This window comes from Phoenix dactylifera, chromosome 3, assembly GCF_009389715.1.
Source record: "Phoenix dactylifera cultivar Barhee BC4 chromosome 3, palm_55x_up_171113_PBpolish2nd_filt_p, whole genome shotgun sequence".
Taxonomy (NCBI): Eukaryota; Viridiplantae; Streptophyta; class Magnoliopsida; order Arecales; family Arecaceae; genus Phoenix; species Phoenix dactylifera.
In genome coordinates this window covers 16,259,528-16,285,928 of record NC_052394.1, presented here as the reverse complement: position 1 = coordinate 16,285,928, position 26,401 = coordinate 16,259,528, and the positions used below count along the sequence as shown (strand labels likewise).

Sequence of the window (26,401 nt, the reverse complement as noted above, 5' to 3'; positions counted from 1 at the left end):
AAAAAACTTATCCTAAGAAAGGTTAGGAATATTTATATACTCTTAAAAAAAAAAAACTTTATTTATAGGTTTTGATGGTTTAAGAGTAGTTTTGAAAGAAAAAAATCTCAATTTCTAATCGGTAAGAAAATAGCTTTCTAATGTTCTTTATGATTTTTCTTTTTCATAAAACACAGGAATCTTATTCAATTATTCCTATGAAAATGTTACTCTTCCATCTCTCTTCTTTAAAAACTCCAACCAAATAAGTGACCTTTCTTTTTTCGTTGACCATACTTTTTCTTTTTTTTTCTCTCCGCGATCCAAACGCGTCTTAAGTTTTTTTGATGAGGGCAAAATTCAATCCCATATCCAGCACCAACACCTTCACTAACTTGATGGTATTCGTCTTTTCACAATCTACATATAAAAAAAATCTTGGGGATCATTATTTCACTTTTTGATTTCTATGGGAGTGGGGAGCAGGCATCCATCCATCTCCCTTTCTTATCCATAAAAAAAAATGTTGAATAAGAAAGACTTGATTTCGTTTTGATTAAATTACACTAACCTCCTTCAATGTTTGGAGGAATTATATATAGATTCTCACCCAAAGTTTCAGAAATATAGATTTCACTACTTCAATTTTTTTAATACATGTTTTCATCAAAAAAAAAAAAAACTTTTGCCATACGCATAACACAACCCCCAACCATTAAGTTCCACATACCCAATCTCACGAGCATTAATTTATTTCTTCAAAATATGAAGTTTGTTTGTGAGAATTCATGATGATCTCAAATCAAAGTCTCAAAATCATCGTAATGTTGTACATAATGATATAAAGAAGCTAATGTTACCATGAATGATGCTAAAATTTCTTGTCAACAACAAAGTGCAGCACTTCAAGTATCAGAGTCACTTGGTTGTAGATTGTGGTATTTGAAGTTCAAAAGTAGATTATTAGATTGTGGTCTTTGAAGAACAAAAACAAACTGTTAATTTCCTTTTTTACATTTGCTTCATGTTATTTGTTATATTTTTATTGTTAATGAGGAATTGAAGTCCCAGGGCAAAAAGAAACATGCCCCAAAAATGAAAAACATAACGTAGTCATCTGCTTTAACGGATTTAGGAGGGGATATTGCATATTTCTGAAATGTTAAAGGGCTAATATAATCACCCCAAACCTTGAGGGAGATTAGTATAATTTACTCTTTTTTTAATAATAAAGAAAGTGACCGAAGGAAAATCTTTATTTTTTTTTAATGGTTCGAAATAGAATCTGAAAGAATGTAGGGGCTTTTTCTAAAAAAATTATTGGATGACTGCAACCTCTTGTCCCATTCTTACCCATCCATCATTCATCATCTGAAAAATTTATCGCATGCCAAACTTCCCACGGAACCCTGCACGTACGGCCAAACTATTCAAGCTGGCAGGAAAGCTTCATCGGTTAAAATTTCAAAGGAAAATTGAATCTATCACCACACATCACTTTACTGATGCCTCTGGAACGCTTCATCCATTAAAAAAAAAAACATCCTAGCAGTCGAGATTCGTCTAAGTACTGGACCCATGTCGACGCCACACTACGATAATATTAGTATAGTATAAATTTTTTATATAATATTACAAACCACACAGCAACAACAAATTGTCTTCTTTCAAACCTTTTAGATCGATCGCAAAACCATTTATAAGAATCACATGATAATGCTTCCTAAAACTCTTCAGATAAATCCTAGTCGCAAACCTTACAGCAACAGCAAAATATTATTTTCCTCTTTTTAAGTCTACTTAATCCTATTGCTCTCAGCCATCTATTATCATATCGAATAGTACCGAACATACCATACCGTATTAATCTGGTACTGTTGGCGTATTGACACTCAATATTGTACCGTACCGATACTATAATAGTATGGTACGAGTAAGACAAATTTCGGTCTAACTTCTCTTCTAACCAGACTAAATAAAAAATAAAAAAAAAAGAAGAAAAAAAATTCTGATGTGCCAAATTAATGCAGCAAAAAGTTTCTAGCGATTAACCAGCTCATGGAATCAAAGCGCATGCTCTAAAGTATAGACATAGCTATTTCTCTGAAAAACAGTAAGAAAGACATAAAAAATGAGTGCGAGTTTTCCTTAATTACCGGTGCAGAGCGTGACCATCCACACAAAGGCGAACTCTTTGTAGGGTATCCCTGGGTTGGCATCCTTCTTCTTCTCCTGCTTACAACCCGGGCAGTTCTCGAAGTACACCTTCTCCAACAAAGGCGCCGCTGCGTTCGCCATCTCCAACCAAGGCCGAACAAATTAAGCTCCTTTCTCCTTGGAAACCAAAGCCCAGTCCTCAATGGTTTATATGGGGAGTCTCCCTTGGAGGTGGGAAGAGGTCAAGGCTCCTTTCCTCTAATAATAGTGGAAGAGGGGAAGTAGAACTTCTCTTTAGACCTCAGATACAGCGAAGGAGGTAATCTGCTCGTCTATAGTATATTTCAAGCCCAAAGAGAGAGAGCGCACTGGAACCTCTCTTTGTTGTCCTTTTTTAGTCCCATACATCACCCCATGCGTCAGGAGGCTGATAGCTGAGAGACAAAAGGCTGTAAACTCAACTTTTTTTTCTTGACGTATTCTGCTGTTAAGATGCTGATAACCAACCAACCAAGAGGCTAAAAGCAGCAACCCTACCATGAATATATTACTCGAGCCAACGGGCACAAGATGCCTCAAGGAAAAGAAACATTTAAGTAATAATTAATGATTTATGAAAAACATTTAAGCAACGATTAATGTTTTATATTTTTATTAGTATGCGTGATCAACGTGGAGGACAAACTCATGTCGTGCTGACAAAAGAAGATGTTCTTTAACTTGGTCCTAGTGTTTGGATTTATTTATGTTTTTCTGATGGTGTTCAGTATAGAATGATAGTACTAAGAGCAATAGCGATATCAATAAAAACGATAGTATTATTTTATTTGGTTGTACTATGTTAACCCTATGTGGCAGTAATTCCAAATTATTCACAATTCTAAAATTATCATCCAATCCAATGATGTTAAATCTATTTTGTAGGATGTTTCCAAAATTACCCCAAGATAGCGACGATGAAATTTTAAGGATAAAAATGCCTCTCAATCTAATAAAAATATTTTTTTCCAAAAATATTGATCTATGAAAAAAAAACAAAATTTTCTAGCTAGGAAGGATATGACAATCCCATAAAAAAAATTCTTCTAGCAGGAAAAGTTTGATAATCTTCTGATATTAGTTGACAATTTTTGATTATTTTTTGATCATGTTGAATTGATCCATAATAACAGATTTTGATAATTTCATTTATGTTCATATATACTTTGCTATGATTTATTTGAGAATTACATTTAATAATTACAAAATATATAGAATATGTCTGGATAGTTTTGATATTACATGGCATACTAAATAAGTGAATCATAAATATCTAAAATATAGCATGAGAAATACAATATTAGATTACTCTAAGATGAGAATCTAAGATCACAGATCCTATTTGGACAACTAAATGCCACATTTGAGTTTTACCCTATAAATTTTCTCAGGCCATGGGTAGGGCTGTTAACGAGCCGAGCCGAGCCCGAGCCTGATAATTTCATTAACAGCCCTAGCCATTGGCCATGCCAAATTTGGCACGGGGCTGCGCCCCTGCAGTTATAGGACAACAAAGAAATCACATTAGAAACTTGAGCATTGATTAGTCCTTCATATTGTCAATGAGAAATCAACTGCAGGTTACGTACGTCAAAAAGCTCCACCCCACCTGTCTTCTTGTTTTTTTGCAATCCTACCAAAAAAATTCATGGTTGGTGGGTGATACGATAAGTTAGAATTCTCTGGTCTACATTTAGCTGCCCCCGATTGTTGTCGATTAAACTGCAGAGGGATTGTTGTCTTTTTCCACCCCTTCTCTCGTAAGCACTCAATCAACAAGATCGAGTCCTTCTTTACATGTTTTGCGTAAGAGTCTCTTCTATGCTTATCTTCAGCTCCGTCTAAGCCTTGAAGGAACGATGCCCATATGTGGTTTTTGATTACAAATATCACTTCAGCACTATCATCATCGGTGGGCATATTTTTGTCAAAATTCACTTTAAGATAGAGAGAGAGTTGGCCCATAGAAACAAAAATAAATTTGGGCGCTGTAGTGCACAAGTTCAATGGATTTGAGACAGATATCAACGTCGATCACTGACATGTCGCATCCGTGGCAGAATAGACGAGAGTAGAAAAGGGATATATGCGACTACGGAGATATTCGGCGTCTTGGCGGAGCACTCAACTTTCGTCTACCGTATTGCGACGTTTTCAGGTCGTCGCTAAAATTTTTAGAGGTGCCCCATTCGATCTTTACCAAGAATTAGGGGAATAATGAAGACCAATAATGACCGCACCCTGCGGAACCCAAGTTGACAAGACGTCCACATAATATTTGATATCCGTAGGCTATAGAATAAATGGTTTCGGGCGTACAGGATGTCGCGAACCTAAAGTTTGGTCTGCAGCCATTAAAAAAAGAAAGAAGGACAGTGGTGGAGAGGAAGAGCCCATACCATTCCGTACTGTAGAGAAAAGAAGGGCGGAAGAGTTGTGCCCCATTGACAAATGATGTTAATATAGTGCAAATAGAAAAATATTAATTTTTTTAATTAAATTCTGATTCCGTCTCATTAGAACTCATGTTTTGAATTGCATAAATTCTGATGATTTTAAGAACATTAAAATAATTTTATAATAGTGAAAAGTTATTTTGATGGAGATAATTCTTCACGGGTATAAACACCCACGGTGTTTGGTCCCGAAGAGGACTATAAATAGCATGCCATACTCCTTCTCTAAAGCACGCATTAAGAGCTCTCTTTTTAAAAGATTCTTCTGCTAATCCCCGTTTAGATCAGAGTTATTTTTGGTTGATTGCAACTGCGGATCATCTCAGAGTTTTAAGATAGATTTAGCAAGTCAAGATATGTTTTATTAAAGTTTAATTATTCCATCAATTTTTGCTTATACCAACTGAATTATATGATTTGGGATAATTTAACAAAAGTTATAATAATAACTGTGATAATTAGTAATTTTGGGTTGGGCTTAGCCCGGCTCTTTCCCTAGAAAAATAACAGATATTGTACCAGTAGTATAAATGCAAAATTAATTATGAAATAATAATTAATATTGTTAATTGCATCTTTTAAGTGATGGAAACATTTTTAGAGAAAGGATTGTGAAGAAATGAATTTAAAAAATTATAATTAATGCAGAGAAGGATTGGTCGATGCGACTGGCTGGTCCATAGGGGCCCACATTTATTAGAGTTTGGTCAAGTTCCTTGGTCGTCGATGAGTTGTCACCGTGCAGTGGGTGGACCAATTTGCATGGCTGGGAACACGTAACGTTAGCCTATACACGCCTACTTCTCTGACACGTGCTGGGCCCTACCTTGGTCCATTGAAATTATTGGTTTTAGATTTTTAGGATCCATCGACGGCTACTTTCTGAGCAATTATTCTACCAACCCATATGCGGCCAATAACAAAAGGACAATAACTCGTGCCTAGATTGTGTTAAATTGATTGGTAATTTTGTTGCAGCTCATGTGAGGCTAAAAAAATTATTTTTTTTATATAAATTAATTATTACTGCTACTGGAGAGGATTTGTGAAAAGTTTATATATTCGATCGTATTTCAAAAAAAAATTCTACCATTATTTATATATGTTCCGGATCTGCAGGTTTGGTAAAATCTATTATATTAAAATCGAATCAGATCCAATACCTAATGTGACAAAGTAAATTATTATCTCTTTTTTATGATGGAGAAGAGCCGCTTGTTTCTGAGATGGATGATTGGGTGATTATTTGTAATGGTACTAAATTCTATGGTTCAAAAGCAGCCGTACCCCCAAAAATTTTGTTTTCTTCGTGTTCACGAAAACATAGCACCATCCACCCATGTTGGTGCTCGAAGAAAGTCAGGAAGGGACGAGACAGGGTAACAGAGGGTTGTTGTTTGGAGGCTAAACAGATAATTTAAGATGAGAATTGCTGTGGACTAAGAGTATCCGCGTTTCTCTTCAGAGATATTATCCGCTTTGAGATCGAAGATCGTAGATCCTTATAGGGAGCCACCCTCACGGTTTTGTTCTTTAAAAGACGTCACACAAGTAGGGGTGGCAATCGGGTCGGGTCAGGCATAAACAGGTCGGGTCAGATACAGGTCGGGTCAAAATATTATAAATCTGAACCCGACCTGTTTATTAAACAGGTCCGGATTTATAACCTGAACCCGACCTGTTTAATAAACAGGTCACCTGACCGACCCGTTTAAGACCCGTTTAAGGAAAGAAAAGGATGGGGACCGGCTGCCCGGCTGGATGGGAGGGGAAGAGACGAGAGAAAGAGAGAGAGAGAGAGTCCGAGAGAGGAGGAGAGACCGAGACCGAGAGAGGAGGAGAGATCGAGATCCAGACCGAGAGAGGAGGAGAGACCGAGACCGAGAGAGGAGGAGAGATCGAGATCCAGACCGAGAGAGGAGGAGAGATCGAGATCGAGACCGAGAGGAGGAGAGATCGAGACCGAGAGAGAGAGGAGGGAGAGATCGAGACCGAGAGAGAGAGAGAGAGGAGAGAGATCGAGAGAGAGAGGCGGGAGGGTAAAGGAGAAAAAAAAAATCACTGCTCATCTTCTTCTCCGATCGGCCTCCCTCGCCACGGCCGCGCCCGAGCCGCCTCCCCGCACCGCCCGTGGCCTCCGTCTTGCCGCGTCGCCGCCGGAGCTTCACCGATCGAACTCGAGATCTACCGCGAGGCATGCGACCGCCGCTGTGTTGTCGTTGCAGCGCTGCACCGAGCCGCTGATCGGAACTCGGGATTTCTTTCGTCAAGAGAGGAAGAGCCGGAGAGGTGGGAGGCCAGGAGGTTTCGACGACGAGAGGGAGAGAGCCGGGTCCATCATCCATGGAGGATTGGAGGTTTGGAGGGTTCGACGCGATGGAGGGAGAGATGAGGGACGGAAACGCGACAGAGAGAGGGACGGATGGGTTCGGCCTGACTACCTGTTCCTGACCCCGTGACCCGTCCCATCTCATTAAATCACGCTGGATTGTGGGCTAAGCAACCTGTGGGCTGTGGAGATAGGTAGTTATTGCTTTTCTTTGGGCCAAGGCTTGGGCCACCTTGTCTGATCCAATCCGACCCATATATTAAACGGGTTAAACGGTTTAAACGGGTCAGACATCTAAAACCCGTATCCGACCCAATTAATAAACAGGTTAAACGGGTCGACCTGTTTACAACCCGAACCTGTTTAGGCCAAACCCAAACCTGTTTATGGCGGGTCGAACACGGGTCGGGTTGGCGGGTCGGGTCATATTTTGCCACTCATACACACAAGCGGTATCGAATTAAAGGAGTTCCCCCAGACCCCAACACGGCCCCTCTGACGGAGAGTGCTATGATTCCATACTTAAGTTTTACAGGGTATAGAGTAGGCCCTTCCTCTAGCGCCAACTGTTGTGGACTAAGAGTATCAGCGTTTCTCTCCAGAGGTATTATCCGCTTTAGGGATCGAGGATTGTAGACCCTTATAGGGAGCCACCCATCCATCCCTCACGGTTTTGCCCTTTAAAAGGCGCCTCTGAAGAGAAAGAGGGGAGCCCTTCCATTTAAGGCACAACACTTTTCGTCACACAAGCGATATGGAATTAAGAAGTCCCTCCAGACCCTAACAAAAACGAAATAATATGTTTGTGGACAATCTCTCTTCTAATCACGAAAGTATGGCGTTATGCATCCATTTTGTTGCTAGCTTGCAGGAAGTGGCCTGATGGGATAACATATAGGATGGCTACTTGAAACGCAATTAGGGGGACTACTGTTCAAATAATGTATGTACTTGTAGCCGATCTCTAGTTAGCATCCATCAAATTATAGGGTTATGCATGATGCCTCAGAAATTAAAATAATAAAAATGATAACTGGTGGGTCTCTGCTTTGGAGGCTAATCACTTCAACCTTTCTATTAGCATGATTTTAGGAATCACTTATGTCCTTATATAATTAGATTTGTAATAACCAAAGGCCCCACCCAAAATAGCTAATCGGAAAGTATTATTTGGGTTTCTTGATCTTATATAAGTATCAAAGATTTATTCAGGAATAATCGATGTGGGACTAAATACACGTCCGCATGAGTTTTCATATACTTTTCTCGTTCAAGCTCTGACATCTTTGTCAGGCTAATGGTTCAAATCCATTCAAATCTAATCACAAACGTCATGATTAGCCCGTGGTCAGCCCTAATGGATCCGTGCCGTAGTATCCCCTAGTCCATATAAATTATAGGCTGGAATCGTTCCGATACCCTTTGTAACAACTCATGACTCCATCCAAAATGGCTAGCCGGAAGGAATTATTTGGATTTTTTGATCCTGTATAAATACCCAAGATCTATTCAGTGAATAACCGATGTAGGATTAAACATACACCTATACAAGTCCTCACAAAATTGCTGTTCCTGATTTGAGCTTGATATTTAACCAAATGACTAGAAAACCTCAAGTTTGGAGTCAACAACCGAGAGGCCAACACCAACCAATGTGTTAATTGAGTTTTGTTTTCACTTCTATTTTTGTGCATCTTTTTTGGGGGTGTTCGGGGGTTCTGTAAAATATAATCATTCAATACCTCGGCGCAAGTTTGATCTAAGATATTTTACTAATAGGGGGTTTGGTATGGGGTGATCAGCCCAGGATCAAGGGTGATAGGGGTGGAGGTGATGAGATCACCGCGTTTGGTTGCACCACGGTGATCCTACGTGGCGGTGATCCTAAATCACCTCCACTCCTCAAATCACCCTCCAACCCGGTGATGGGATACCCGTCCTTGAGGTCGGGAATCCAAGATCACCCCATGGGGGTGATCCTAAGTTAAAAATTATAGACTAAAATACTCCTCAACCATTTTTTATCTTGAGTCGTTACCTCTTCCTATCTTTGCTCTGATCTCTCCCATCTCTCTACCCTCCTTTCCAGCGAGCGTCAAGGAGTCCGAAGGCATTCAACGGCGACTTCCGACGGAGATCTGAGAGGCCTCAAAGATTCAGGTATGTACTCTGCTCTCCATCGTGTTTTTGTTTTCTGGCCTGCAGAGGGGAGGGGGGTGTGGCAGAGGAGAGGGAGGCTTTCTAAGCCTGACCAAAAGAAAGCAAAGGCCCCATATAAAACGAGAGTAGGAGCTGCCTATAGGTCTTCCCCCTTGATGGAAGGGAGGTGGAGAGTTTCCTGGCCTGCAGAGGGGAGGGGGGCGGAGGAGAGGGAGCAAAGACCCCATATAAAACGGGAACAAGAGCTGCCTATGGGTCTTCCCCTTGATGGAAGGGAGGTGGAGAGTTTCCTGGCCTACAGAGGGGAGGGGGGGTGCGGAGGAGAGGAAGCAAAGACCCCATATAAAACGGGAACAGGAGCTGCCTACGGGTCTTCCCCCTTGATGGAAGGGAGGTGGAGAGTTTCCTGGCCTGCAGAGGGGAGGGGGGGGGTTGGAGGAGAGGTAGGCTTTCAAAGCCTAACCAAAAGGAAGCAAAGGCCCCATATAAAATGGGAACAGGAGCTACCTACGGGTCTTCCCCCTTGATGGAAGGGAGGTGGAGAGTTTCTTGCCTGCAGGGGGGAGGGGGGAGAGGAGTGGGAGGCTCCTTACCTGATCCAGTGTGAAGCAAAGGACCCATATAAAACGGAAATAGGAGCTGGCTACGAGTCTTCCCCCTTGATGGAAGGGAGGTGGAGAGTTTCCTGGCCTGCAGAGGGGTTGATAGTTGTTGTGCTATGATGTTGCAGTTGCTGCTTCGAGTACAGGAGATGGTGGGATGAGATTTTTATTAGTTAGATGGAGTGAAAGTATCATAATGCCCTTGCCAGTGAATAGTTGCTGTGCTGTGAATTTATATACCATGCCTGTGAATTTGTCCTTTCTGGACAAATTCTTTCCTTCACCTTGACCATGAAGTGCCATGGGATAACCTATTCCTATTCTGGTCTTGCTTGACATGGTAAAGATAAGTTCATAGATAAGTTCCTTATGTGGTTTTCTTTTGAGATTAAAAGAAAGTTTGCCATGTAAAATTAAATTGTTTGCATTATTGTTTGCGGTAATGGCTCGATTCCCAAGATCAAGGCATTTGCAGTTACTTGGTGTCTTACTTTTTCGAATGAAAATGATGGAGCACATATACTTCAGCATACAATTGCTTACTACTTTCATATTTAGCAATCAATCTAATTTGAGATTAAGATGGAAAATGGATTTAGTTAGTAGGCAGTACATAAGGTCTATGAATTTGGGTAAAATTGTGTTTGATAGTGACTTAGCCTCTGTTGAAAATATACGGATGGATAGGAGAGCCTTTCACAATTTATGTCATTTACTAAAAACACAAGGAAGACTCAAATCCTCTAAAAACATGGATGTAGAGGAAACGGTTGCCATATTTTTACATATAATTTCACATGATGTAAAGAATAGGATAATTAAGAGACAAGTCGCCCGTTCTAGCGAGACAATAAGTAGACAATTTCATGATGTTCTCAACTCTGTGCTACGTAAGGCTGCAAATGGGTCGGGTCGACCCGTGACCCGACCCGACCCGACCCGCGTAGACCCGACCCGACCCGAATTTTAGGACCCGCGGGTCCGGGTCGGGTCCTAAAATTGGACCCGAATCATTTTCTGGGTCGGGTCTGGGTTTACCAAACGGACCCGACCCGACCCGAATGGACCCGAAGAGAGAGAGAGAGGAAAAGCAAAAGAAAGTCTTTTCTTTTTTTTTTCTTTTTTTTTTTTTTGGCGTGGGTTGTGGTACTGTTGGTCAGTGTGGGAGGATAGCAAGTTAGCAACAAGCATAGGTTCACAGAATCCAAAGGAACGTCGGCCCGTCAGGATTCTCTCTCGATCTATTACACTGTTGAGACCTCTGGTGTGTAGCTGCCTTTTTTTTTTCCTTCTGTTTTTTGGTTTTTGTTTCTTTTAACTTTTGAAGGGAGAAAGTGAAGGAACACTGCAACTGAATATGGGTCATGTGCCAGTTTTCTGTAATGGAATTGGATTTTGGAAGAAGGTCTGGGATTTTTTTTGTCCTCGTGAGAGGGAGCTGGGAGACACCGAGTTCCGTCCAATCAGTCATATAGATAAAAATAGTGTGATATGAAATTTGGCTTGTAGACCGACTTAGTTAGTGAGTCATGGGTCATCTGTTCTGACTGGAGCTCAATTGCAAAGTCTTTCAAGTCATGGTCACCTAGCACCTCATAATTATGGTATGACCAAATTAGATTTGTCCAAATTTTTTCCCAAAAGCACAAAAAATTGACCCGATCGGACCCGGACCCAACCCGAATCAGACCCGGACCCGACCCGAACCCGACTCGGACCCGACCCGACCCAACCCGATCTTCAACCGGGTCGGGTCCGGTCCAAATTGGGACCCGAACAAAAACCGGGTCGGATCGGGTCACCTAGGACCCGACCGACCCATTTGCACCCCTAGTGCTACGTCTCCATTCCATGTTGTTACGGAAACCTGAAGCTGTGATGGAGAACTGTACAGATGAGAGGTGGAAGTGGTTCAAGGTACTCTTTACCACTACTTTAGTTGTATCAATTAAATTATACTACTAAACTAAATAAACTATCTTATAAATGTAGAACTGCCTCGGACTTGATGGAACATACATAAAGGTCAATGTAGAGGAGGCCGACAAGCCTAGGTATCGAAGTCGCAAGGTGAGATTGCTACTAATGTCCTTGGTGTTTGTACTCGAGACATGCAATTCATTTATGTATTGCCTGGGGGGAGGGATCAGCTACTGATTCGAGTGCTTCGAGATGCCATTTTGAGGAGAAATGGCTTAAAGGTGCCCAAGGTAAGTAAAAAAAGATAAATAGAATAGCCAAATTCTCATACCAACATTATTTATTTTGATAGTAATTATCGTATTTTACAATATACAGGTTACTATTATCTATGTGATGCTGGATACGCAAATGCTGAAGGCTTTTTGGCTCCTTATAGAGGACAAAGATACCATTTGAATGAGTGGAGACAGAGTCAACAACCCACAAATGCTCATGAGTTCTTTAACATGAAGCACTCTCGGGCTAGGAATGTTATAGAGAGGTGCTTTGGGTTGCTAAAAGGAAGATGGGCAATTCTAAGGTCTCAGTCATTTTACTCTGTAAAAACCCAATGTAGAATCATTAGTGCTTGTTGTCTTCTTCACAACTTTATCAGAGAAGAAATGCCTATTGACCCAATGGACATCGAGGTTGTTGAGGATGTCACTAGCTCACAAGAGGAAGAAGTTAGTGATAGGATAACCTATGTAGAGACAAGTGATGCTTGGGCTGCTTTCAGAGAGAATTTGGCGAATGATATGTTCGAGCAATGGATGAATAGTCGAAATGCATAGGCTAATATGTTTAATGAAATTTCTATTTGTACATGAACAATTTTTTGAGAATATTTTGTAATGTATCATCTATTTTGCTGTATTTTATCTATTATGAACAATTACTTGTGTCCAATGTGTGCAATATATTTCTTTCTGTCTAATTTTTAGGATGGAAGAACAACTTTTTCAAGGAATAAAAAAGCAAATACAAGAGCAGACAGAACTACTTCCTTGAAAAGAATTTGGACAAAGACTGAAGATGCAAAGCTGTTGAGTGCCTTATTGAGGTAGTGAATGCTGGTGGTTGGAAGGGTGATAATGGCACATTTAGGCCAGGATTTCACCAGCATTTGAGAGAATGATGGAAAAAAAGCTTCCTGGTTGTGGATTGAGAGGAAATTCACACATTGAAAATCATGTGAAGTTACTAAAAAGCAATACAATGCAATTGCAGAAATGTTAGGACCAAACTGCTCGGATTTGATGGAATGATAGAGAGAAATGTGTGGTTGCAGATAAAGATGTTTATGACCTATGGGTGAAGGTATTACATAAATATATGCTTTCTAAGTTTGCTTTAAACTAATGCCTTTTCAATATAATTCTTCACTTGTTTGTATCTCTAGAATTGTTTAATAATTTTTGTTTTGTGTTGACAGAGTCATCCCCATGCAGCTGGCCTGAGAACAAGCCTTTCCCTTATTATGAAGACTTGTCAATTGTGTTTGGTAAGGATAGAGCAAATGGAGAGGGTGCAGAGGATCCAGCTGATGCTTGTGAACAAATTGAGAAAGAGGAGGAAGCTTTAGGTGATACTATGAGTTTGGGAGATGATATGGATGCTGAGGGAGGTTCTCCGATGCAATAGATGCACACCATTTATTTGCCAACTACAAGCGTTGGTACAGTACTGCAACAATTGGCAAGAAAAAGGAAGCTTAGTAAGTAAAAAGAGAAAGCACAATGATACTATCATAGAGAAGTTGGTCACTGAGATGGGTAAGATAAGTAGTGCATGTGAAGGGAGTAAGGAAGATTCAAAAAAATTGTAAACTTTTTTGAGAAAGAAGGGGCAAAGTGATGAGAGGCGTATGGCTTTGTTTGAGGAGATTATGAAGATTGAAGATTTAAGTGAGGATGATATATTGATTGCTGGCGAGGTCATTAGCAAAGATAAGTCCAAAATTGACTTCTTTTTTACCCTGCCTCAACAGTTCAAGAGAAGATATGTGCTAAACAGTTAGAGGGTGGTCCATATAGACCCTCATTTGACTTTGATCCAGTGTGATGCTACCTAGACCTCCTCACAATTATACTTTAGATGTTTGTGGATTTCGTGGAGTTTTGATGTTTATGGATTTTTATTGATTTGGGTGTTACAATTTTTAGTGTTATCAGAATATATGCTGCTGTTTTGGCCTTTTCTATCTAAATTATATCCAGGACATTTTCTCCATTCTCCTTTCTTTTCTCATTATCAAATGGAAATTATGTGCTGCAACAGCTCATCTTGAAATTTTGCAATACCAAATTGGCGGCATATTGCATTCAGGATAATTGGTGACAATGGAAATATGTAGCATTTCGCTAAATCGCTTGGATATTGCTGATTGTCCTTAAGTAATTTGTCTCTTTTGTCATTGCCGATTCTGCATTCTTAGTATTAGCAGTATATATGCTGCTATTTTGCTTTTCAATCTAAATTATATCCAGGACATTCAACCATTCCCCTCTCTTTTCTCATGATCAAATGGAAATTATGTGCTGCAACAGCTCATCTTGAAATTTTGCGGTACCAAAATTGCGGCATACTACATTAAGGATAATTGGTCACACTGAAAATATGTGGCATTTCGCTAGATCGCTTGGTCATTGTCTCTATAGTAAATTTTATTAGCATGAATGGTCGTCAAAGAATTAAAAAGAATTTTTTTATAGGGGGATAAGCAAAAGAAACTTATTAAGGGCTACTAATAGTAGAATATGTGACAAAATTACGGACCTATTACAGGAATTAGTATATTGACATGTGTTTTTAATTTATGAGAATTAAAACACATAAAAAATCTTACTAAGATATATCAGGGGTATTGTGGTTTATGTGGTCGGTGATCTTGGATCCCCGTACCATACCAAACAAGTTACTCATGATACCCAGGGATTATTAATCACTGGACCATGGCCAACCCAAACACAGTGATCTTAGATTACTGGGGATCAAATCACCCCAGTATTCGAATCACTGAGGATCTTAGATCACCAATTCACCATGGTGATCCTGTTGGGGTTACCAACGCCCCCATAGAGTTAGGTGCCGATCAACCGAGCTATGAATATTGGCCATAAGCTGGCCAATATGATTGTTGCCTTCACAATATTATTGAACCTGGCCTAAGTAAATCCAATTTGATCCAATAAAAAGTAGTGCTCTGCAAACTTAGAGCTTATCTGAATGGAATTTGACAAACTACTAAGTAAATGGTTGGATATGAGAGAATTGCATAGCCATGCTATGCAAGACATAATGTTCTTGATTTTTAACACTGTTGAACTTCACAAGCAGTGAGCAATTATTAGACAGGTCTAAAACTTTTTAGGGATTTGACATGTGCATTGCTAAAATTAATCCTATTTTGCTAGTAGCCTAAGCTGTTCTTTGTATCTGCATGTTAACATTGTAATTGTGTAAATTGCATGCAATTTTTTTGACTTTTCTGAAATAATGGTAAGAGCACCACTTTTTTAGTTTGATTTTAAAATCTCTTCTCAATTGATGAGCTCATGAAAGAAGTCCCCAATGGTAAATTGGTGTGAATCCACCCCCTAGGGTTAGAGACATTTGCAAAGAGGTTAAAGGAAATATTCTGCAAATGTTCACTAAATAGACAATTAATATAAATGACAACACTTTCAATAACCCTATTGCGGAGGTGATCACAGGCTTTCTGGCCTGGCCCGGCTCGCCCAGCCCGGCCCGAAATTTTTCGGGCTTGGGCATTGAAAGAGAGCCCATTGGTCGGGCCTGGGCAGGAAAAACGGCCCGATCAAAAAAAATCGGGCCGGGCCTGAAAACTTTTAAAAAATGATCCGGTTCAGCCCGGCCCGACTATAAAACAGTAAAATATAATATATTAAAAAACATTAAGAAACAAAACTAAAGCCCTAATTCCTAAACCCCCCCCCCTCCCCCTTCCCTCGTTGAGACCCCCCCCCCTTCCCTCACTGAGTGCCGCCGCCCCCCTTCCCTCGCGGAGAACCACCGCCCCCTGTAGCCGGTTTCCGCCGGCTTCCCTGTAGCCGCCGCCTCCTCTCGGTTTCCACCGGTGTCGTCGCCGCCGCCTCCTCTCGGTTTCCGCCGGTGTCGTCGCCGCCGCCTCCTCTCGGTGTCCTTCTCCCCCGGACGGCAACCTCCGCGGCTCCGGTCACCGACTCACAGTCGCCGGTAAGATCTCTCCTCCTCCTCCTCCTCTTCGAGCTCGATTCCGGATGAATTTTGCCCAAGCTTGGAAGTAAAGCCCCATATAGCTTCAAGCCCGGATGGAAGAGAGAGAGAGAAAGAGAGAGAGAGAGGTGGGGGGAGCGAGAGAGCTCAGAACTCGGAGGTGGGACTCTGGAGCTTCCCCATCGGGCCGGTTTTTTAGGTGGGGGGGGGAGAGGGAGGTGGCTACGAGTCTTCCCGTGGGTGGACCCAGTCGAAACTCTGAGGAAGAAACTCTGAGGAAGAAAGATCCACTGTTCATCCCGTGACCCAGTCGAAACTCTGAGGAGTTCAGCCCCTACAGCGAGAACGGGAGGCTGGCCGGGCTAGGCCAACCACGGTGATGAAACCGAAGTCGGCCATTAGACATCACGGTGATGGAGCAATAGAAAAAGAGCAATAGGCCCAAACGAGAACGAAGATGAAAGAGAGAGGGGAGAGAGAACATGATACCTCAATGGAACCACAGTCGGCCGACGATAGGAGGCTCGCCTTCGCTTGGACCGCCGACCGGCGATGAGCGACGAGGTTCAGGGATCGAAGAGGCGGTGGAGGCGGAGAGACGAGAAGTCGAGAACCCTAGCCGCTGATCGATGATTTCTTTTTCTGTTGGTTGAAGGGTTTGACTGTTGATTTTGATTAGGATCGGGGCTCTTCGAGAGAAGAAGAGCCCGGCGAACCAGCGGTTAGGATTTCGACCCCTGCATCAGTTGGTCTGATCAGACCACTTACCTCAATTTTCCGGGCCAAACATCGGCCCAGATATCGGGCCGGATCCGGGCCTGTCCGGGCTCGATTTGCAGACTCAAACAGGCCAACACAACTACCGGAGCCGGCCAGAAATATATTCGGGCCCTAATTTTGAACCTGAATCTGATCCCAATTTCTTGGGCATAGCCCATAGCCCGACCCGAAGTCGGACTGACCCGGGCCCACTTCCCGTCTTACTTAAAGTGAATTGTACATAAACACTGATGTATCATATTTATATACAGATCCCTAAAAAATAAAATTAATCACCCATATATCCCTAAACTTTGCATATTGGACAATCTAACGAGCACAAAATTAGTCAAGGGTCTTATTGACTTGCTTCTCTTGAATTTGAACATATGCTGGTATGAGTATCTTTTCTCCTTTCCCTTCTAATGCCTTTTTTTCAAGGAGGCAATAGGGTTATTGAAAGTGTTGTCATTTATATTAATTGTCTATTTAGTGAACATTTGCAGAATATTTCCTTTAACCTCTTTGCAAATGTCTCTAACCCTAGGGGTGGATTCACACCAATTTACCATTGGGGACTTCTCTCATGAGCTCATCAATTGAAAAGAGATTTCAAAATCAAACTAAAAAGAGTGGTGCTCTTACCATTATTTCAGGAAAGTCAAAAAAAATTGCATGCAATTTACACAATTACAATGTTAACATGCAGATACAAAGAACAGCTTAGGCTACTAGCAAAATAGGATTAATTTTAGCAATGCACATGTCAAATCCCTAAAAAGTTTTAGACCTGTCTAATAATTGCTCACTGCTTGTGAAGTTCAACAGTGTTAAAAATCAAGAACATTATGTCTTGCATAGCATCGCTATGCAATTCTCTTCATATCCAACCATTTACTTAGTAGTTTGTCAAATTCCATTCAGATAAGCTCTAAGTTTGCAGAGCACTACTTTTTATTGGATCAAATTGGATTTACTTAGGCCAGGATCAATAATATTGTGAAGGCAACAATCATATTGGCCAGCTTATGGCCAATATTCATAGCTCGGTTGATCGGCACCTAACTCTATGGGGGCGTTTGGTAACCCCAACAGGATCACCATGGGTGAGTATTGCCCCCTTTAAAAAAAAGGCATTAGAAGGGAAAGGAGAAAAGATACTCATACCAGCATATGTTCAAATTCAAGAGAAGCAAGTCAATAAGACCCTTGACTAATTTTGTGCTCGTTAGATTGTCCAATATGCAAAGTTTAGAGATATATGGGTGATTAATTTTATTTTTTAGGGATCTGTATATAAATATGATACATCAGTGTTTATGTACAAATTCACTTTAAGTAAGACGGGAAGTGGGCCCGGGTCAGTCCGACTTCGAGTCGGGCTATGGGCTATGCCCAAGAAATTGGGATCAGATTCAGGTTCAAAATTAGGGCCCGAATATATTTCGGGCCGGCTCCGGTAGTTGTGTTGGCCTGTTTGAGTCTGCAAATCGAGCCCGGGACAGGCCCGGATCCGGCCCGATATCTGGGCCGATGTTTGGCCCGGAAAATTGAGGTAAGTGGTCTGATCAGACCAACTGATGCAGGGGTCGAAATCCTGACCGCTGGTTTGGCCGGGCTCTTCTTCTCTCGAAGAGCCCCGATCCTAATCAAAATCAACAGTCAAACCCTTCAACCAACAGAAAAAGAAATCATCGATCAGGCGGCTAGGGTTCTCGACTTCTCGTCTCTCCGCCTCCACCGCCTCTTCGATCCCTGAACCTCGTCGCTCATCGCCGGTCGGCGGTCCAAGCCGAAGGCGAGCCTCCTATCGTCGGCCGACTGTGGTTCCATTGAGGTATCATGTTCTCTCTCCCCTCTCTCTTTCATCTTCGTTCTTGTTTGGGCCTATTGCTCTTTTTTATTGCTCCATCACCGTGATGTCTAATGGCCGACTTCGGTTTCATCACCGTGGTTGGCCTAGCCCGGCCAGCCTCCCGTTCTCGCTGTAGGAGCTGAACTCCTCTTCCAGCGCCGTCGCCGCCACCGCCTCCTTGAGCGGCATCGGTGGCCGCATCACATTCGTCTTGCTGCCGCCAGACTTCCTAGCCCGCCGCTGCTCCGCCTTCTTCCCAGTGCCGCTCCGGTACTTGAGCCGGACCCGAGCGGGCTGGTTCTCGACGGTGGGGTTGGCGGTGGCGGATGCTGGAAGTTCGGCAGGGGAGGCGGCGGCGGAGGAGACTTGCTCGGTCGTGGGATCGTCGGCTAGTGCATGAGGGGGCGAGGGGAAGGGGTTTTCTTCTTCTGGTGGTAAGTGGGGTGGAATTCAGGGTGGAAGGGAGTGATGGATTGGGGGATTTGGGGACGACGCCGGCCATCCTGTTATATTCTATTTCTTTTACTTTCTGTTCTTTTTTCATTTATTTCTTTCTTGCGAATTTGTATTTAATAGATTTTTAATTAATACAGTGTTATTAACTTATTATAATAGGATGAATCTGAGAGATGGATTTGTTTTTCAATCCCTCTTCCACCTGTCTGTCAGTCACTAGGGAAGCTAAATAAAGAAATTTATCTGGGAAAACCCAAAGATAATTACAATTTTTATATATAAGTTAATGTGCATAGAAATAATTATGCTTATAGCTAACAATAAATATATATTTTTTGAATAGTTCATTGCACCACTTCCATCCTGCTCTAGTCCATGCGCTGGTTGATAGGATGGTAACACGACTCGCTTGTTCTTTTTTTTTTAATGCCTGTTTGCGTGATTCAGTAGAATTTATACTGATTCTCCTGCTGAATTCATGGAACGGCAAACCTATTCGAGTATGGCACACATCAACCAACACCTCCTAGTCCAAATCCTGTTGAGAGAAAAAGATCTTCATGGATCATTTTTACAGATCAATAGGTCTACAAGCTAGGAATTAGATGGAGTTTTGGCATGCTCTTAGAAGACAGGTGAGTGGGCCAACGGGCAGCATATTTCTGCAAGAATATCTAAGCAGGTCCTTAATGTGAAAGTAAATCCCTTTAAAATTTAAGTTTGTGGGTGCAGGAGGACAAATATATAAATTTTTAAGTGGCGCATACAAGCGAATATGCCGTTATAACTGACCAGCAGTCAAATAACGGCTGTTATTTAAATATCTGTATCCGTTATGACGTATGTAATGTAATGGACCCTGCTCCAAAACCATTACAACGGCCGTTAATTTAAACCATGCCTGTGGCGACTTTTTTTTCCAACTCGAATCAGGTCCAATGTGACACCGAATCACACGTTGGAGACTGACATAAACCTGAACTCTCAACACCCCCCGGGTCTCAACAGAAGAAGAGGCCTAGAACTCTTCTATTTGCTCTTCGACCATCCTCTCTGGGTTCAAGGCACCAACCAGCTGGTTTTGAGCTTCCAATCAGCCTTTTTTCTTCTCTCTTCTCTATTGGTACCCCCCCTCATAATCTTTTTTTTTTATTTTTTCCATTCATCTCAGTTATTCTCGGTATCTATGGATTAAGCTGGTAGGTGGAAAATAGAATTTCTGCATTATAATTGATTTATATCTGGTTTTTCATCTCAAAGATGTGCTTTTTTTAAAATACACGCGCGCGCACACACACAGATATATATTTGCGTGCCTGGAATTGAATTTGTTTGGACAAGTTTCATGTTGATAGGAATTGGCTGCAGGATTGATTCACTTATTGCTGTAGTGGTGATTGCTTGATCCGGTCTCGAAGATGTCGTCGCTGAGGAATGCTATCCCTCGACGGGCTCACAAGGAACGTGCTCAACCGTGAGTGAACTGCTTACTGTGCCCCTTCTTATTTGTGCCCTCTCTCTTTTCCAATTCTTTAATTATTTTGGTTTAATCCTCAGTCAAGCGAGGAAGAAGTTTGGGTTTCTTGAGAAGCATAAAGATTATGTTTTGAGAGCTCAGGCATTCCACAAGAAGGAAGAGACTTTGAGGGTAGGAATATCTATTTTATTTTCTTATAGCTTCGTCACTTTATTTAAATTCACGAAGAACTGAAGATTGTATCACTTTGTTTATGTTAAGGAAGAATTAAAGATTGCTATGTCTAATTCTAATTTGTTGGTGTTTGACAGAGGTTGAAGGAGAAGGTTGCTTTTAGGAATCCAGATGAGTTCTATTTCAAGATGATCAACACAAGAACTGTTCATGGAATTCACAGACCAAAGTTAGAGGAATTTTATTTTCTAAATATTTGAGTCTTGTGTTGGTTTTGTTGGTTTGTTTTGTCTCAAGATTAATGATATGCTTTTCAGGAGTGAAGCAAACAAGTACACCCAGGAGGAACTCATGCTGATGAAGACTCAAGACATAGGATACATTCTTCAGAAAGTTCAAAGTGAAAAGAAGGTTTGTGAGTAACATGTCTAGGCTGTTCTTTTTGTGGCTTGCTGCAATTGTTCTTGTTCATATCTCATGACTTTTAAGTTGCTGTAGAAAATTGAAAGGCTGAGTTCTGCACTTCATGAACTGGATAATCAGCCATCAAACCGACATGTTTACTATGCTGAAGATAGGTATGGCCTTCTCATCTTCTACTGCAATTTATAGATGACGGTTGGACATGGGGACAGAAAAATTTTGGCTGTAAAAGTAGAAGAATGCAAAATTGTAGTTGTAAATGTATTCTATTAGATATTGGGATTGGAACTAGGAAATAAAATATTTTGTGGGGCATGGAACATTTTGATGTCAGTCCAATGTTTCTTTAGGGCGACCAAGTCCTCTCATGTTTTGGTGACAACGTCCCCTACAATTTGGGTTAGAGAGTACCTCTGTTTTAATTGTGGTCCTCATGCATGCATTTGCGCCTGCATATGAAAATGCAATTAGTGACCTCACTGAATCAACCACATAATGGAACCATTAGGTTCTTATGAGCCTCAAGCAGCATGCTTATGTAGCTTGAGCTCTATCTTGGTGAGTGCACTCAGACGACTCACCAAAGTACGAAAGACAGGCCAGAAAATTGATTCCTATTTGAAGAGTGCATAATTGCATGGATAAGCTCACGCTGACCTATCAATTTTGGATCCAATCTAGAATTTTTCTTGGGAGGTATCAGGAAGGAATTGGAATGTAATAATATCGATTCATACAGAAGAATATGTTCTCTATGATTCAAAATCGTGGTATAACGTGTACTCCCTTTGTTCCGGTCATGGAATAGGTGAAATAAATCAATAAATGGATTTTTTTTTCAAGAATGAAATTTTATTAGAATTGTCCTCCAGTTCATCCTTTGGATCCATATCACGTCCCATCAGACAGTTTTCTCATTCTCTCCTTTTTTATTTTTAATGGCTGGACTTAATTGTTGTGTTAGTCACTTGAAATGTGAGCATCAGAAATAGGTGGGTATTATTAATTTCTTTAGATTAACATGCCATGCTAAACTAAAATGAGCCTTCAAACAGGTGTGCAACTGTATGCTTGATTTTTTTTCTTAGCTTTTTTTGAATATGTACGCATTTCCAATTATTTAATTATTTTATTTTATTTTTATGATTTGTATTTGCTTTTACTATTTTTAGAATACCAACCAGATTTGTGATTGCATGTGGTATACACTATGCAGTATGCTAGCCACTTGCATACCATGGTCATAAAAGTTATTATGGGTCATAGCATGCCAGCAGGTTGTTGCCGTTTGAAATAGAGCTATATTTGAAATGGGCAAGGCAAGAGATCAGCTCAAGCACAAAATGATGACAAGAACACCAAAATGCTGCTACACCACATAATGACAAATTGTCTGTTTGTATCTTTGGGAAAAAATAGAGCTGTATTTGAACAGAAAGGAAACAACATTTTGGGCTGATAAATTTCAGTAGGACTATGCTCTAAGTGTATTTTGAATTTCAATTGCTTAGTGAATCTCCAATATAGTATCTAAGCTGGATCTTTTGGAGAAACTGAGAACACAAATTCATTTGAGTGATATTTCCAAATAAAATTGATTTTTTATTAATGAGAAGTGGAAAATAAAATAGATTTGGTTACTATCTTACTGAAGCTAAGGTGCCTGCCTGCATTTACTGTATCATTTATACATCTACTATACAGACATTAGATTGTTTTGTCTACAATTTTGGTTTGTATGGAATCTTGGTTGCTTGTGTAGTTGTGTTGCAGTACTTTCCATTTGAGTTTGATTTGTCTTAGGATTCAGATGTGTTTATCATAATATCACCGATCAGGCTCTAAATTTTTATCCAACACCAATAATTCAATGACCTGCGTGGGGAAGGTTAGAATCAGTTAACAATATGTTAAATGAGCTTAACAAGTCTGACAATTTGACAGACAATTGTCCATGTGATAGATGTGTATGTCCTTGTTTTATTCTCATGACAAACACCTATTGTCCTATAAACAATAAGCTATTCCTTATTCAGCTGGTGCATTACAAATCCTGATATCTTAATTGATTAGTGATATTGCAATTGCCAATATTCTAGGTAATATCTGTTTTCTTGGGGTCCAATCTCTTTTGCTTGGTCCTACGATGTTCTGTTAAATCTTCCCTTCTTTAGTCTTGCAAGAGGAGTGGTGATATTGTATTATTAATAGAAGCTCCTGATTTTGTTTCAACTTAAAAAAGGAGCTCTTTGGCCCTCTCTAGCTGTAGATATGGTTTTGCAAAATTAGCAAATATTTCAATACCGCGGCCAAGCAATAGAAGAAATGTATGTTAGATTAATGCCAGGTGAGAGGAGCTTTTGTCATTTCTGTGTGTCTCATGACATTTTTTTCTCCTTTCATTTTGCTATGATAATTGCCTTCTAAAATAAATAGAAGGAAAGAAAGAATATTATGAAAACCATATGTGGCACTATGTCTTTATGAAACATGATTATTGGTTGCACGTACTTCCAGTTTTTCTGTAGGTGGTTGAAACACTTTTTTTTTTTATTAGTCGAATTCTTTTTAAATCTCTATTCATCTCATTCTTAGATGAATTCTTTTTAACTTCTCTATTCATCTCATTCTTACATGTCTACTAAGATGATATTTTTCCATGTTGTATTAGGGAAGAAGCTAAAGAAATACAATCAAGATCATCACAGACGAGTAATTCACCTGCTTTTGAAAATGTGCCGAATCGTATAAAGAAGTAAGTATTTTTTAATTGGGAGAAGTTGTAATAATCTTTTACAGAATAAATAGTTGGCTTGATTGATGTTATCTGAGCGTTGAGTAATTTTAAGATGTGTTCAGCTCTAAGCTCATCTGTATATATCTAAATTTTGCTAGCCTAATGAGTTTCTCCTTCAAATACAGGAGAATGTTGTTTGTTAACTTACACAGTGTGGTACTAATTCATTACTTAAAAGTTATTGGGTGGATATGGCATCCCAAAGTGTTTGGAAGAACACATGAATATTGAAAGATCTATAGTTGCGTCTTTTGACTTAGAGACATTAGATATTGTTTAACATTTATATGCAAATTTTTCATTAAATATTTTAATTTTGTAAGTTGAAGATGTGGTATTCTTGTGCGGCAGTCAGACATTTTTTGTATTATTGTGTGTTCATGCGAAATAATTGGTTTTTTGCAACTCAATAACAAAATTAGAATAGCTTGACTCTCTCTCTCTCTCTCTCTCTCTCTCTCTCTCTCTACTATCAGGTCCTTTTATTTACTTTTCTTTTTCTACATTCTCATTCTTTTATATGATGGTCTTGGCTCTGCTGAAGCTTGACCCATTTTTTTTCCGCTAATCATTTGCTCCATTTCAGGAAAACATCTTCTTCTTACAAAGAGTTAGAAGCAAGGAAAAAAAGGGTTCAAGAGCTGGAAAAATTGTATGCGGACATGGCATTGCAAAAGGAATTGCAGGTTTCAAAAAAAATGTTTATACACTATGCTGAAAACTTTGGTGCATCGTTATGCATGATTAGATATGAGTAGACGCTAACACAAATTTTGACACAATTCCCATCAGTATTTTTATTTGGGTCATCTGTACTTGGGTATATTGTGCACAGATTCAGCCTCATCAATTGCATAAAGAGTGACACTCCATAAATTCTGTAGTAGTATTGATGGTTTTGTGCATTTGCATGACTACTATTCTTATTCCTTTTTCTCTCCCCTTTTTTTTTTCTCTGGCACTTTTCTAACGAGCTGCATAATTTCTATTTATGAAGCAGAAACCTGGTCGGAAGCGTAAGCTCCTTGAAGATGAGATAGTTTCCCCAACAACTAAGCCCGTATATAAATGGCGTGCGGAGCGCAAAAGGTAAAGAGCTGTTTTTCTTATTAAGTAGAATGATCTATGGCCCTGGTTCTTGGATCAATAGTACTCATATTCTTTTCTGAAAAACTGTTTAGGTGATCTTTTGGCCACCTTCTGGGTGAGAAAGCCAGATTGAACTGAATAGGTGGAGCCAGCAAGAGAAATCTGAAAGGTCATTCTGCTTTGTTATTTTATATTGTGCGTTCAATTAGAGTTCTCATTATTGGTGTATTGACATATGGGAGATATTCCCTGCATCTTCTACCTGATTAAGAACTCTGAGCATTAAACCATTTTGTTAGCATAGAAAAGTCTCCTCTCAAATCATTAGAAAAGCTAGTTTCTGTCAGTTTTTGGGCAGCTTCATAGAAGTTTCCCATTATTGACTCATTATTCATCGAACCATACGGATCGATCTAGCAATGATGGAATGTATATTCTGTTTACTGAATCACATGAAATTTCAGTCAACTCCATATATGTAATGTAATTTATTTCAGCTCAGCTCTATACTTGGCCAAGACACCGTTACAGAAAAATGTCCAAACCGGGGACTTAGGGATCCAACCTGTCGACCTTGTTGAACTATATTGTGACGGACCAGGATGATCAGGATAGGATTCTTATAAACTATGTAATGTAATGTTAGAAGGCTGCACAAATCAGTTGTTGCTCAAAGCTGCTATTATGTCCATCATGCGTGACTGCTAACAAACTTGTATTTAGATGTTTCTCGGCCTTTTTCCTATGATAATGCTGATTCTTGTGGTTGCTAATGTGGTTAAACTGGCTTGCTACTGCCTCGTTGAACTGCAATGCTGATGTATAACTTATATTTTGAACGAATTGGGAATTTCCATTTGGATCAAATTTATTTGATCTTGCAGGAGGATAAAGACAACATTTTTTTGTCATTGAATTTGATGAAGATGATTTCACATAACACAGGTATTAGGATTTTCTTTGGACATGATGCTATGGTAATCTGAATATTTGAAGCCTCTCTTAGGCCTATCTACCACTGTTTTTGGTGCATAGAAGTTTGATTCTTGAAAATGTTTTGAGGTGCAAAATTATCTGCATGAAGAGGAAGGTGTTTTTGTTTCTTTTTTTTTGTGTGCGTGAAAGAAATAGAACTTTTCTTAAGATAGGACACTACTTGGGCATCAAATAGTTTTTAAGAGGCCGGTAGAAAATTGACCAGTCTGAGGTTGGTTTAATTTAACCTTGGCATGGTGAGCTCTTCCGCATGTGGACTAGCCGTTTTTGGCGAGGGAAGTGGAACATGTCATAAATTCAGCTTATAGTCTAGGAAATAGCGGTAGCCGAAGTGCCAAGCTGCCCTGTGATCTGATTCCATCAGTGCAAAGATTTTCGCTGCGGCACTCTAATTCCTTCCTATTTGCATACCATGCGAGGTAGCCATAGCGTACATGCATCATTAATTTGTACCCTGCATTACCAATCTACTC

General features: G+C 40.3%; 1 protein-coding gene across 2 annotated transcripts; it reads left to right on the top strand.

The window, feature by feature from the left end:
- The first annotated feature begins 15,748 nt into the window (after positions 1 to 15,748).
- Positions 15,749 to 25,705, top strand: LOC120110263 (probable U3 small nucleolar RNA-associated protein 11). 2 transcript variants are annotated; one of them, XM_039124754.1, is made up of 10 exons: positions 15,749 to 15,902; positions 20,341 to 20,446; positions 20,530 to 20,620; positions 20,761 to 20,852; positions 20,941 to 21,034; positions 21,122 to 21,201; positions 23,718 to 23,801; positions 24,430 to 24,529; positions 24,844 to 24,932; positions 25,025 to 25,705. In XM_039124754.1, exons 2-10 carry the CDS (start codon positions 20,391 to 20,393, stop codon positions 25,026 to 25,028), a joined length of 690 nt encoding a protein of 229 aa, XP_038980682.1. In that variant the 5' UTR covers positions 15,749 to 15,902; positions 20,341 to 20,390; the 3' UTR covers positions 25,029 to 25,705. The 2 variants fall into 2 exon arrangements, with proteins under 2 accessions (XP_038980682.1, XP_038980683.1); XM_039124755.1 differs by lacking the exon at positions 25,025 to 25,705 and having other exon boundaries at positions 24,844 to 24,936.
- The last annotated feature ends 696 nt before the right edge of the window (positions 25,706 to 26,401 follow it).

Excerpts from the sequence above, each read along its gene's own strand:
- LOC120110263 (XM_039124754.1), top strand. The coding sequence starts at position 20,391 with ATGTCGTCGCTGAGGAATGCTATCCCTCGACGGGCTCACAAGGAACGT. Across the intron at positions 20,447-20,529 it reads CACAAGGAACGTGCTCAACC|TCAAGCGAGGAAGAAGTTTG; the intron begins GTGAGTGAACTG and ends TTTAATCCTCAG. Across the intron at positions 21,202-23,717 it reads GTTTACTATGCTGAAGATAG|GGAAGAAGCTAAAGAAATAC; the intron begins GTATGGCCTTCT and ends ATGTTGTATTAG.